The sequence below is a fragment of the Buceros rhinoceros genome, unplaced genomic scaffold, assembly GCF_000710305.1.
Source record: "Buceros rhinoceros silvestris isolate BGI_N320 unplaced genomic scaffold, ASM71030v1 scaffold33426, whole genome shotgun sequence".
Classification (NCBI taxonomy): domain Eukaryota; kingdom Metazoa; phylum Chordata; class Aves; order Bucerotiformes; family Bucerotidae; genus Buceros; species Buceros rhinoceros.
Window position 1 is genome coordinate 1 of NW_010419874.1, and position 14500 is coordinate 14500.

The 14500-nt window shown below is 38.6% G+C and overlaps 1 protein-coding gene across 1 annotated transcript in view; it reads left to right on the plus strand.

The window, feature by feature from the left end:
* Positions 1 to 2687: 2687 nt before the first annotated feature.
* Positions 2688 to 14500, plus strand: part of TMEM62 (transmembrane protein 62) — a gene marked incomplete at its 5' end in the record, with an annotated part of 18175 nt that continues 6362 nt past the window's right edge. Inside the window, 9 exons of the mRNA XM_010139110.1 lie at positions 2688 to 2729; positions 3280 to 3391; positions 4502 to 4639; positions 6722 to 6767; positions 9083 to 9224; positions 11114 to 11238; positions 11387 to 11509; positions 12341 to 12496; positions 13983 to 14142. Coding sequence (XP_010137412.1) covers positions 2688 to 2729; positions 3280 to 3391; positions 4502 to 4639; positions 6722 to 6767; positions 9083 to 9224; positions 11114 to 11238; positions 11387 to 11509; positions 12341 to 12496; positions 13983 to 14142 — 1044 coding nt within the window. The remainder of the gene's footprint in view (positions 2730 to 3279; positions 3392 to 4501; positions 4640 to 6721; positions 6768 to 9082; positions 9225 to 11113; positions 11239 to 11386; positions 11510 to 12340; positions 12497 to 13982; positions 14143 to 14500) is intronic.

Below are 14500 nucleotides of genomic sequence, written 5' to 3' on the forward strand. Positions count from 1 at the left end.
CGCCAGGCGAGCGAGGGGCTGCCCCGCTGCGGTGGGAAGCTGTGGCACCTTCTCCCGGTAGACATCTCCCGTCGCTGTCCCGAAGGCTCCCAGTGTAGCCTAAGTTACAGGTGGTCGGCCAGTTTGCTAGACTACCCAAAAGATGAGGAGTGCGTGGTAGAAGCAGGTAATTAAAACTCACCTAGTAATTACGCTGTCGTATATGTTGCATCAGTACCCAATACAGTGTTTTCTGCATCCCAGTTTGAAATGCAGGTTCTGCCTGACCCTTTCCGCTCCGAAAACTCAAGTTGTGTGGCTGAGAAAATGGTTGCACAGATACTGTGTTAGCAACAGAAGACACTGGGCCAGTATGAGAGTGGTCTGCGTTATGTTAAATGAACACAGCTTTGTTTCCAGGGTGAACATAAAATCCAAATTAACCTGGCATAGTCTTGGAAATGGACTGTCACGTCTGGGTGCTTCTGTGGTCTCTTTTCTGACTCTTCCCCCCACAGCATTCCTGGAGCACTTAGTCTATACTAACCACAAGCTGTTTACATTTTTGCAGGTCATCAGTGGCTGTCAGAGAGTTTGCTGTGCAGTTCCTGCTGTCTGAAGCCTCTTTGTTTAAGAGGCTGCTTTTACTATATTGCTTTATTCTCAAACCCAAGGACACTTTGCCTAAATGTATTAGCTGCAGGCAGTGCTCTTAGTGCATAAGCCGGCATATTATTAGTCCTTTTGTTCTCTCCAATTGCTATGTATTTTCAAAGTCAGTTTTCCAGATAATTTTTCCTTAAGTGACTTAAGGCTTACCTTTACCACAGAACAGGTTTCAAGATGAGAGATACACTTGAATTATTGTAGATGAAGCCCCTATCTTGAGTTGCTGTCTTGAAGAGAGTGAACTACAGCAGCGTATGGCAGGTGCAGAGCTGTGTTGAGAAGCAGCATGCACAGCTCCGTGCTTCTCTGGCCGCATTCTCTCTGCTTGTGTTACTTCAAGTGGAGTTCTCCCAAGGATAGGTCATGGCATGGCTCATTTGAGACTTGGCTTTACTTTCAGGTGGTTGTGTTCCCTTAGGGTTGTGCTCTTCAACAGCTGGTTTATCATTGACCTAACTTGGAAATTAATCAAGCTCTAAATCCAGCATTGTGCATGACGATGTTGTGGGAAACTGGCTTCAAGGTCCCTGGTGACTCCAAAGGTCTAGCTTAGGTCACTGGATAGAGCTTAAGATGTCTATTCTGCCCCCAGCAATTCCTGCCTTGTTTTTCTTCCCATCCACAGGACTGTCTCTTGATTGAACTAAGTTGCAATCTTTGTACTATAAACTTCTATTAATGGCTCTTTCACCTTTCTTATCACAGAACTTCCTTCCTTATCTACTGCCTAACTGGCACTCTAGTTCAGTATTTGACGAGCTTACAGCTGATTTTTGTCCTTTGTCTGTCAGCTGGATGCATTCTACTGTTGCTGTAGGCCTTGTAATTATCCCTTGCTAATGCCTGCCTTTCCTGATGAGAAATGTGGGTGGTGATGTCTCTTCACCCCTAAGTCTCTTCCAACCCATTTTGATGTTCCTGCCTATGATGCATTGAGAGGAGCCAAGTTTCCACCTCAGTCAGAGGAAAGACAGAAGAAAGGCAACAAGTAAGCTTTTACCTACATTTTGGGAATTTAAAGAAAAGCATTGCAAACTGTTCCCCTTGCCCGCTGTATTCCATTTTATTGAGACATCTTTTGAAGTTAATTAAAAAAAAAAAAGAAGCTCCACTCCCAAGTTCTTCGTATTTCATGGCTTTTAGTGACAACAGAAAGTTAATCCCAGCTCTCAGAAGTTCTGGGACACTGTAACTCTTAGAACTTACATGAAAAGCCTTTTGTAAATCTTAAACTTGTGTCATAGTAGGGGAATGAAGTGGAATCAGGCTTCCCTACAACTGTTTGCTAAAAGGTTGGAAATTTACATTCTCTGTAGTTATTGGTGGAACAGGAGTAAAGTTGCTTCGTAGAACTTCTGCTCAAGAATCTGGAGAGAGCAGCAATAGCACTTTTTCTTTTCCCTGACTGCCAAGATAGATGCTTGTCCTCAGCCTGTGAATTTTCAATTCAAATAAGATGTTGCATCCCTGACAATTATTAAATTAGGTTTGATGTGTCAAGGTATTTTATTGTGCTCTTTGATTCACGCTAGCTTGAATGTATCAATAAAAATGAGGTTATGTCTAAAAGTGTTTAGCTTTTTTAGCATCCAATTCTGATCTAGGAAAAAGTATCTTATACACAAATGGGGAATTTTCCTAAGCAGAATTTTAAAAACCCTGTATTCAGTGTTTTTTACATGCTCAAACAACTGAATAAGTAGTAGCTAAGACATTTTGTCTCCAAGGCATCTTATCTGGATTTTTACAAAAGGAAAAAGCTTTACAAGAGCCAGGTTTATTAAACTGGATGTAAAATTTAATGTTTTTCTTTCTCAGTGATATTATCAGATGGCCATGAGCATATGCTTGCTGGTTTTTGAATGTCTAAGCTAAGGAGGGTAGTTTATTAATTGATTGACTGAAGTGGAATGGAAAGTGGAATTGAAAGTATTCACCCAAGGTTTATTTTGGACATGCAATATTAAAAAAAAAATCCTACTTTTCTTATTCTCCCCATCCCACCCTGTACAGCTCTTCTGATGCAAGGTCTTTGACTTTTTGGTTCAGAATTGAACAACATCTTTTACAGTTATGTACAAGTGGTATAGTAATTTCTTCAGCAATTTTTGGCTTCAAGGTGGCACATGGAACGGGATCTAAACACATTCATTAGCTCCATTAAAATGCATGGGTAGAATGTTAGAAAACCTCCCACGCTGGAAATGTCACATTAGGTACCAAATTATGCTTCAAGTCGTAGATAACTTTAACCTATTCTTGCTTTGCAGAACTTTTGTTCTCTCTTGCAGCAAGGTCACTGTATTGCACTAGAAAGTAAACAGACCACTTAGAGGATTGAAAACTTCCTGTAAATAGCTAGGTGTTTCCCCATATTATTGCATGCCCTTCAATTCAAGGAAATTTTCAGGATGTAAATGTGATTTTAAGGGTTAGAGATACACTATCATATGCTCGCTCTGCTTTTATTCTCCTCTAGTCATCCTCTTCTCTGTCTCCCTGTATTCCTTCTACTGATATGAATCAATATGACTGCTCTTATCTTGCATTCTTAAGTACTTGGCTTTGCAAGAACAAGCTGGACAGCAATAACCCTCTGCTTGGACAGTGTGTCATTTTTCTCTTTTGCAGGTCTCAGATATTCATATCAGTAAATTTCGGGATCCCAAACGAGCTCCTGACTTTGAAAAATTCTGTTCTGAAACAATTGATGTAATTCAGCCAGCACTTGTTCTAGCAACAGGTAAGCAATTAAAAAGTGTGGATTTCCTGTTGAAGGTTCTGTCAGAGGAAGAGCAATAAGCAAAATTCTAGGATCTCAAGAGAGAACTTTAAAGCCTTAAGGTGTCTTAAACAGTGGAAATGGAATTGCAGCCAAGGAAAAACTGTTAAAAGCAGAAGAGGATAACTTCTCAACTCAAAAGAATTACTTCTTGTTCAGTGTCTTGAGTCTGATGGTGAGTTTAGTGTGTATTAAACATAACAGACATAATTATCCAATATAGCTATTGTTTTCCCAATATTTGTCACTACACCTTAGTCCTTGATAGGAGTTACCTTCCTTCTTGTCCACCTGGTAGTGATTCTACTTCATTCCTGGTATTTGAAATTACAGAAGTGAGCAGTATCTCTGAGTAGTCATTAAGAACCAGTTCCTCTCTCCAAACCATCTCTGATCATCTGTATGTGATTTACCTGTGAACTATTGTAAAATTTTGTTGCTGGTTTCCATTTGAAAATAGGGTGCCAAGACAGGCGAAGTAAGCCTTGCCACTTAATTTGATAGCTTACTATTGCTATTGAAATGGATTCAGTTTGGGCAAGCAAATCAAAAGGACTTTGAGCCATTACTATATGCAAGGCTTTAGAATCTTAATGTTAGACTTGGAGTTTTGTTTCTACAGAGAGTTACTTAAGTGCTGCTTGCTCTTTAAATTAAGAGTTCAGAAATAGTTAACATTCATCTTTTAACTAGCAGTGCAGGGCAGTATTACTATATGAACAGAAGTGAGAATAGTTCGAACTTTAATTGGAGCTTAAGGAGGGTACAGAAGGTGTGAAGTTAAAGCTGCTGTGACTAGAATCTTCAGGTATAATGAATGTCTAACAATTTTTGTTACTTTGGCATGGCAGTGACATGGTTGACAGATGTTTGAACAGGCTGTTGCATCTGCATTAGAAGGCATTTACCCTTAGAGTAACCTCCTGTACCAGTTGATGGCAATGTCCAGATTGCACACAAGAGGCCTACAGCCACTTGCACTAGGAGACTTGGATTGTATGCTTGGCTTGTTACAGTATTTGTGTAAGCGATGTAGACCTCTAGTTATATCTTATCTTTGTACCCTTTCAGGTGACCTGACAGATGCTAAGACAAGAGATAAACTGGGATCTGAGCAGGTGGAGGCAGAATGGAAAATTTACCATTCGATCCTGAAGAGATCAAGGGTCATGAAAAAAACGAAGTGGATAGACATCAAAGGGAATCATGGTAAGAAGGAAATTAATCATCTCTTTCTTTCCTGTGATTACAGAGCTGATATAGGTAAGTTAGAATATAGAGGTAAAGCATTAGTACTTACTAGCATGTTAGTGGTGGTTATGAGTCAGTAGAAGGGCTTGCCATCCATGTCTGCTCTGCTGAGGGCACACTTCATTTACAGGCACTTACTGGAGTTTTAGTACCAGGAAAGTAAGACTCTTCATTTATCGCTTTTGCCTAGGATCTCAAGAGAGAGTGGTAGAATGTAGTTTCAGATGTTAGTTTCCAGGTCATTCGTTTATATATCCCATCTTTTAATGTGACCTTACCCTGCTGGAGAAATGGTTTCAATTTAATTTTCATGGACGTCCCCCTACAGGTTTAAGTTAAAAAGTATCACACATTCAGCAGCTAAGGAGAATTAAGTTTCTTTTGAATAGAAAGAACTCAAGGAGGTTTGTACATCATAGCTGTCACTATGTTCTAAGCATTCAAACACAAGCTAACAACCTTGTAGGCTATATAAATAAGCCGCTGTTACAGGAAGGGCAAAATAAGAAAGCCAGGCACTGGGGTGGTGGGGGGAAGTGCACCCTTTTTCATATACAGGCCATATATGACATTTTACTCTCATTTCCCTCTCAGACTTCTCTTACCAGCCTTAATAGAGAAGTGGACCCCAGTTGCAGTACATACCTTCCCAAGCTGCTGTCTGTTTTACACATGCTGTTCTCAATCGTGCTTGCTATTTGATTTTCCTTGGATAAGTGTCACGGTTTGAGCCCACCCAGCTGACAAGAAAGCACACAAAGCCACTGGCTCACTCCTAGTGCCACCCTAGAGAGATGGGAAGGAGAAAACACAACGGAAGGCTGGAGGGTCAAGGCAAAGGACGGGGAGGGCTCACTCACCAATTACAGTCGTGGGCAAAAGACAGACCTGACTTGGAGAAAACAAAATCAGTTTTAAATTAAACAAAACCACCACCAATTCACCAATGTATCAGAGTAGAACAGTAATAAATACAACCCAATCTTAAACAAATACACCTTCTTCCCACACCCAACTCTGCTACAGCGGTGCTGGACGGCAGGAAATGAAGGTTGCCTTCAGTCCTGATGTATTCCATGTTGTTTCTGCTGTTCCTTCCTCCTCAGGGAAAAACTACTCACAGTCCTCTCCTGTGGCAATGTGGCATCCCTCCCAGGAAACAGTCCTCCACGAATTTCTCCAACTAGTGTGATTCTCTTCCATGGTCCTCATGGCTATGGTCCTCAGAGTGATTGATCTCTCCAGGACAGGCTCCCCTCAGAGTCATGGCCTTCTTCAGGATCAGTCCCCAGCTCCAGTGTGGGGTTCTCCACAGGGTGCAGACTGGATTCTTCCCCACTGTTGAACTGTAAGGGGTGCAAGGGCTCAGCCCAGCATCTCACCTTGGGCCAAAGGGGAATGGCTGCTCTGGCGTGCCGCCTCACTCTCCTGGGTGTCTGCATGGTTGTCTTTCCCCTGTCCCACTCCTCTCCAAGGCAGAAAATGAGCTCCCAAACCAAAAAAAAGTTGCTCAAGAGCTTTTCCCTCTTAAATATATTTATCACAGAGGCACTGATTGGCTTGGCCTTGGCCAGGGGCAGGTCTGACTTGGAACTGGGGGAGCTTCTCAAGCTTCTTACAGGAGCCATGCTGTAAGCCCCCTCCCCAAAACAAGATACAAACCCAACACAATGAGTTAGGTCTTTCTTACCCGGAATGCAACCAGTCCAAAAAGCTTCTGAAAAGCTTTATGGCCAAAGTGGAGACACATGGTTAGCTTTTGCCACTATGTGACAATTCGCATTCCCACAACATATTCATCTTTCAACACTTAAATGAGAAAACTATTCCCACTTTCAGGTCAAGTACATTACATACGGCATGAAGTATGTAATGTCTTCTCTGCATGGTTGGACAGTCTGCTTGTCAATTATACGTTTAAAAAAATAGTTCTTCGGTGCCTGCCGAGATACTTTATCTCAACATTAGGAAATAAAATATGGTGGTCAATGATCAATTTGATATGAAAGTTTCTTCATTTCCGTTTTCTCTTCCTTACAGATTCATTCAACATTCCAGACCTGGATAGCATTCAGAATTATTACAGGTACTTACTGGAATTATTACGTATTATTACTGGAATTATTACAGATACTTACAGGTATTTACCATACAGATGCCCTTATATTCAAGATCAAACTCATTAAACAATATTCTGTTTTCAGTTATCACGTGTATGCTTCTTCAGTGACCCTCCTACAGTCCAGGATCATATTTGCTATTCCCTCTGTCTTTTCCCTCGGTGGTTAGTAGAGCAGAATAGATTGAGAAAATAGAGAATTCTTTCCACAGACTTCTTATTTCCTATCCTTCTGTGTTTTGTAATTTAATATATTGTAAATCTGCCTGTATCTAGAAAATGTTCTGTGCATTATGTGTTCAGGTTCCTCAGAACAGTTGTGTGATATATTTCTGTAAAACCAGTGTTCTCAAAGAATGCTTTTGCTCCTTAGAACAGGTGAAAAAAGAAAAAGAAAGCAAAACAAAACTTCACTTTTTTTAATGTTCTTTCTACATGCCCAAAAGGGCTTTTTATGCCTTATGGGTCTAAACTTTATCTGAGCCCTTTTTTCACATCTGAGTTATTTTAAAAAAACTGAAAGTAGAGTAGCAAGAAGCCAGATGATGATGATGGGTAGACAAATGTTCTCAAGGAACACATTTAAGATTTACACTTGTACATTGTAAAGGTAGCCTCAGTTGTAAGTCATGTTTAACCTCTCGTTTTCTCCTGCCCTTCACATTTGAACAAAAAATCTTGTCTCATCATTTTGGTTGTGCTTTCAGCTTTGACTGTTTGCAACTGGAGGAGAACTTGGAAATCTAAAATCTATTTCAATTCAGGCTCTTAAACCATCCGCTTTGCAAAAAGAACACAGATTAAACGTGATAATTCAGTTTGCTTCAATTTCCTGTTTCCTTCAATTTTTGCCCAGCAAAAGCAGATATGTTTTCCCATAAATTCTGTGAGATAAGATCCTACAGCAACTGCATTTGGAGAAGATGGAATTCACATGTGAATTTATCATGAAGGGATGAATATATGGTTCTAACAAGGCTCTTGGATGCTCTAGTGCAGTGCACATCCCTATATCCTTTGCCACAGTTATGGCTATGTCACAGTCTAGTTTAATGCTGAGATCAGACATCCTAGTGACACACATGGGAAGATGTAGCACCAGTGAATTGGATGGATCATCCCTGAATTGTTGCTTGGCCTGGACAAACTTACTGTTTGGAAAGATGTATGGATCACCTGCCTCTAGTCCACACTGAAGGTGCACTGATAGCACAAGGGATTGGAAGGGGTTAGGGTGAAATTTCAAAGGAGTTTAGCCAGTGTAAGAATTTCTGAATGAAATTGAGTCAGGTGAAAAAAGTCTTTCCTTATATAATTAACAGTCTCTTGCTAAACAAATGTGTTCTTGTAATGGCTTTTGCTTGTCATGGTTTTTGTCTGTCATCATAGCAAAATAAAGAAACTTTACTGAGCTTTGTCATACTTTAAGACTGAAGAAAAGCACTAAGAGTCTTTAAAAGCTATTAAGCATCACTAAAGGCAGTACAGGGTCAATGTTATTAATCTAACGCGTTAATAAAATACAAAGATTAAGAAAATTTTTACTAAATGTGCCACATTCTAGGAAGAGATAAAGGAGAAGGTGGAGTGAAATGGAATCTTGTGGAAGCCTTTTTTTCTGCTGTGAAGTTAAACAGTCAGACCCATGTCTTGTTTGCTTACCTTTGTGTGGTTCCTGAACAAATAATTCATTCTTTCCTGTACACCTTAGAGCCTTGTAGCCTGCAGGTATAAAAACAGAGGCTAGGGAAGACAGTTATTCAACACCACGTTCTGGTGTTCGTTGTGTATTGAAGTTAAAGAAGGCAGCAATTGTATTGAAATACAATAACATTTTTACACAAAAACGTGGACTTCTGTTTTATGTTTACAGCATGAGCAGAGCATAATTCAACTGTTACATGTACTCTAAGTGGGACTAAAGGTAGAAATCTTAGGATTATGATACTGAGCTTCCATTTTTCTTATTGAAATTCATGATGTTCACAAAGGTACCATTAACTTCAAAGAAAGTTAATTCACCCCGTTGTGAAAGGGTCTTTATGGCATTGGAAGTATTGATTTATATCTGAAACTTTGTTTTTGATATGTTGGTTCTTATTCTGTCCAGGTCAACTTTTCTAGCAATTTTGTTTATTCTATTTAGTGGATAAATAGTGATAGGAACTGCTTTTTGGATAGCTGTGTTCAAACTATACCCACAATCTATTTATACTGTGCAGGTCATTTTTGTCATTGCTGCAAGTTTTCCTAACACCAATATTTCCATTTTATTTTGACAGGAAATACTCTGCCTGGCGTAAAGATGGCTCTTTCCATTACATCCATAACACCTCTTTTGGGAAATACTCATTCATCTGCGTGGATGCCACACTCAGCCCAGGTCCTAAGAGACCCTATAATTTCTTCGGGATTTTAAACATGGTATTTTAAGTCTTGTCATTCTATTTTGCTGTCTGTTTTACTTACATAGCGGTTTGTTTTTATAAGGAAGAATTATCAAAAAGATTTGTGTTCATCTAAAAGAGTCTTCAAGTTTTTAAGTTATTATGCTTATGGAATGTTTATTTAGAAAAATTAATGTGCCAGTTAACGTAGAGTATCTGTGTTTTCTCAAAAAATAATCCAGTAGGACACTGTCAGTAGTTTCTTAGCATTTAACTAGATCTGAGTGATAATTTCTTTATATGCTGTAGTTAAAAAACCCACAAAAAACACTCCCCCCAAACTTTCTCATTTCACCCTTTTTTTGCTTTGTTGGTTGTTTTTTTTCATTAATACTACACGTGAGAGAGTTGCACTTATCAATGGAATAATGTGAAAGATAACGCTGTAAAGAAATAAGTCGTTTATGAAAGTCAGGTTTGATCTTCTGAGACTATATTAATTACATGGTATTGTTTTGAAAGAATAATATTAATTCCAATGTTTAGATGACGTATCAGCTTAGGTAACATTTTGATTCCCTTTTTACTTTTTTTTCTCTCGTTAGTTTGTTGATAGGCTGCTGTTCTTGAGAGACTCTTCTGCAGCACTGGCAGAGAGTTACTGTGTTCTGGTAAACAGATGCCGTGTTTTGCCCGTAATAGCAGCCTCAATGAAAAGTAGTAAAATGTTGTCTCATTAATCATGTCTAAAGTAGGCTCAACAGTTAATTAAGTGTTTGTAAAGCACTTGGTGATACTTAGATGAAAGATGATGTAGGAGTGCCAAGTACTGTTCTCACTGGTTTTTTGTAATCTGTAGTGGGTGCAGTGGAGTTGCAGACAAACTCTGAAGGACTTAAGAAATGCAGTTGAGTCTAGAGCTCATGACCTTGGCTGCAGTAAGATAAGCACTTGCTTGCTAAATTACCAGCAGCAGGAGTCCAGAGAGCAGCATTTGCAGATTTTGGCACAAAACTGGAAGTAAAGGTAGATACTTGTAACTTGTAAGAATTAAACCTCTGCCAGGAATTGTAAAAATAAATTAGATTTGTATCGGTGATGTGATTGCATAGCTTAGGTAAAAATATTATTAAAGCCCAAATTCATAACAGCAAAGGAAATATAATTTCACTAAATAAGCCTGTTACATTAACCCAAAATGGTATACTGAATCTGTTCTCTTTTAATATACCTTTATTTCTGTTTTCTTTATTAAAGCCCTTCAGCATTTCTTTTCCAGGCAGGAGGGAGAAGAATGTGTTGGTGGTTAGAGAGTGGATTTGTGTTCTTTTCTGGTTTTAGTTTTCCTGCCTTCTCTGTTAGATTTCTCTGGTGTTGAGAATCTCTCTGGACTGTAAGTGGTTGATTTAATACTGGAAGTCAAGCAAGTAAAGAAGAGAAATTTTGTTTGCTGTGTAAAGTGTTACTTTTGCTTAACTTTAGCAGCAGTGGCTGACTGAGCATCATAGTTCATCCAGTTAAATGACTGAAGCATATGGTGCACAGTTTCTGTGGTCTGTCATGCTGGTAAGAGGCCATCTAGCAACTCAAGAGATACTAGGGATGATAATTGTAAGGTGAAGATGTTTGTAAAATCAACTCGAGTGTCTCTTTGGCTGTAAGAATAAGCAGTAGAAAGGATAGAAGTATCAAGAAGTACCAAAATATTTCTTCATATTGCACTTCTCCTGTGTTAGGTTGTGAGGACAGTATTGTACAGGAAGAGTTATTTTCACTCTATTTTTCAACAGTGGATTTTAGGGTCCATATAGGAGTACGGTTTGGTTGTTGTTTCTTTTGTTGTTTGTTTCTTTTTTGCTTTCCTTTTGCTGTTCTTTCCAAATAGCCTGAACATTAAACAGTTTTGGCTGGTTGTCTTTAAAACAGAATCAAATGGCAGAGCTATCTTTGATGGCAGCAGAAAGTCTGCACAGCAATCATACTGTCTGGTTTGGCCATTTTCCCACCTCAACAATCATCTCCCCAGCCCCAGGAATACGAAAATTAATGAGGTAAGTTATTTCTTTTTTTACCTCTATGTTTTCAGTCTGAAGTACATTTCTTGTCTCTCTTCACATACTTGTCTGCCACTTACCGGCTTTTCTGCAGTGGCATTTCCTTCCCGCCCAAATAGTGACAGCTCTTACGTTCTTTTATTAGTTCTGCCATAGCCTATTTATGTGGCCATCTCCATACACTGGGTGGGCTGATGCCAGCCTTGCACAGTCAGCACCGTGGCGGCACTCTGGAACTTGAACTGGGAGACTGGATGGATAACAGGAGGTAAGTAAACCCTGTGCGAGCAAATTATTATATGGAGCCTTCCTGGTTAACCTGTGACTCCCTTTGATGCTGCCTGGAGAATTTGAAAGAAGCTGCCTGACTGGTTATTTTTATTACTGCTTTGAAAAAATGTCTCTGTGTGTAGGTTTGGGATTTTTTCCCTATACGAACAGAATGCTAATAAATTAAGTAACTTTTTAGTTCAGTCTTGATATTTAGAAATTAAAAAGAGGACACCTAAATGTCCATTTAGTATGTGTTTAGTATTCAAAGTAGACAGATAAATTAAAAGAAAATTCAGCATCCCTTCTTCAAAGTCCTCATGCTCTGCCCCAGCTGTTAGAATTCTAGAGACAAAAATAGTCTGCCTGAGAAATGTTACCTTAGCATATCAAAATGTGTCCAATGCTACGTGGCATGTATTGTAGTATATTAGTTTTTATTCTGCAGTAATCCTAAGAAAGATACTTGTATGCATACAGGAAGAGAGCACACTGGGGTCTTTGTCCATAACTAGAGTGCCTACCCAGACACTGTACATTAGATAAACATTATGTTAAAGAATTCAAATATATCTGATTCATGCGCAAAATTCAACAGATTGGACGTTTGGAATTTTGAATGGTGCTTCAGTGATTGGTAATAAAATGACCCTGATCAGAGGTAATCATCTGTACATTTAATACAGGAAGTGGATTAATATAGGATTAACTACAGAAGAGAATAAATGGAAAATACATGAAACAAGTTTTTTTTAGGCACTTGGAAGCATAGGAATCAGCTGTACATGCAGTAGTTTGTATCAATGAAATTTTTTGCCTTTCATTATAGGTACCGGATCCTTGCGTTTGATCATGACCTCCTTAGCTTCGCAGATCTTAACTTTGAAGAATGGCCTGTGGTCCTCATCACCAATCCCAAGTCCTTCCTTTACAGCAGTTCCGCTCATGAACCACTAGTCAAAATTCTTTATTCCACTCATATCAGGTACCCTTTAGTCTCTTGATTTCATGGTATTTAACTAATTGATATTTAACTTCTTGGGTTTAATGCACATCTGTATCTATATGTGATACACAAAGCCTTTTTTTAAATGTGTGTCCACTGTTCTCAGAAGTCATTTTTCTCTGGAAAATTGTTCCTGAGAGCTCACTTATCGTATCTGTGATAAAAGGAGACTATATAGTAGTAATTAATTTTCATTTTATTTATGCAGTTATTTCCCCTAAAGTCAATTGAACTTTTTTATGTAATCAAAACCGGTAGAGTTAGATTAACGTGTGATCTGTGTTATTAATCTCATGTGTTCTCATTGCCCTTGCTGATTTCAGGATTTTGTCTATGTATTTTTTTATTTTGTCTATGGGGTTTTTTTTCTAATTATTTTCTCTATTCACTTTGGATTTAGCTCTTTCGTGTTTTCAGTTTTACATCCCTTATATATTAAAACATCTTAAGCCTCTGCTAATATTCATATTTGTTTTAAATCTCTCAATTTTTCCATTTCTACCTACTTAATTTTTTCATTTGTATTTCAAACTTCCATGCCTTTTCCAACATCTTATATTTGCCGTTAGACAAATATGCATGAAATATACGGGGATATTACATGCACAAATTGCAATCAAAAGGAGTTTGTCATAATTTTCACTTAGGAAGTGGTGTCCTACTATGTCTACTTACTTTCAGTTTCCTGTTTAGAACCTTATGTTAACATTCTTACAGTTATATTAAATGTACGCACTGGTAGAATCATTCAATGATCATTCACTCGTAACTATATGAGATTCATTCATCTGACTGAAACATGCTGTGGAATGCCTTTTGTATTACCAGAAATGAAAGAAATTGTGTGTGCAATATACTGAGTCTGTAGCAGGATGACTGCTTCTCTGCATATAAACACTGCCAACTGATACGACATTTGATGGTATCTTAGGTCTGTAATACCGGTCTTGCGCTCCACTCCATTTCTCATAAATTCAGTTACAAAGACTGAGGAGGATATATTCTGATTAGACTAAAGAAACCCCACCACACCCAACAACAAAGGACTTTAGATAGAGAGAGAGGTTGGCAATTTTTAATCAAGACATATACAAGTGTTTGGTTATGTGTCTGGATGTATGCAGGAGGATGCATCCTACTTGTGTTAGTAAGTAGTAGTTCTAAGTAGTTCTAAGTAGTTCTAAGATTATTTCTGCCAAGACCTAAGGATCTCTGCCACTTCATCTGCTCCACAGCCCCATTTTCTGTCCTATTCTTTTGCACAATACCATAGAGAACTTCTCTTCTTAACTGTAGGAAGGGGCTACCACGTTACCACTAGCCTACGGATGTTTCACTGTTTTAGCTCTTTTGAACTCTGAACTACAAGGTAGCATGATCTTTAGGGACTTCTCTTCAGGAAGTAATGACAAATCTGCAAGTCCTGTAAAAAATCTGATTATTTTGCTGTTTATTCACTCCTTAGAATTCTGGCCTTCTCTCCTTCTGTCATTGTGTCTGTCAAAGTCTACATAGATGGAGTTCATTTGGGGAATGCACATCAGGTGTCTGGCCCCCTTTACATACTGAAGTGGAGCCCGCAAAACTACAGTGAAGGCTTCCATCACATAGATGTGACTGTCCAGGTAAGGTACCTGTTGGCATTCTCTGTGCTGAATTTTTATGTTGTCATGGCTGCTCTATCATCCTTCTATATCACGTAACTAGGGACAAAATACATGATAACAGACTTCTTTATGTATTTGTCTGATTACGAAAAACAAAGGATTTATTAAATGAAAAAACACTGACTGCCGAGCACTAAAACATTCATAAACATCTGGACAAAAGAAAGAATTCTTATTTTTCATGAAAAATGTGGTAAGACCTGACAGAAGAGCAAGCAATTGGTCTAAATTGAATAACAACAGGCAACAATTAACTTTTAAGGTCATCTTGGAAAAAAAAAAAGGGACTTGATTGAGGAAAATAGGAAGTAGCGTT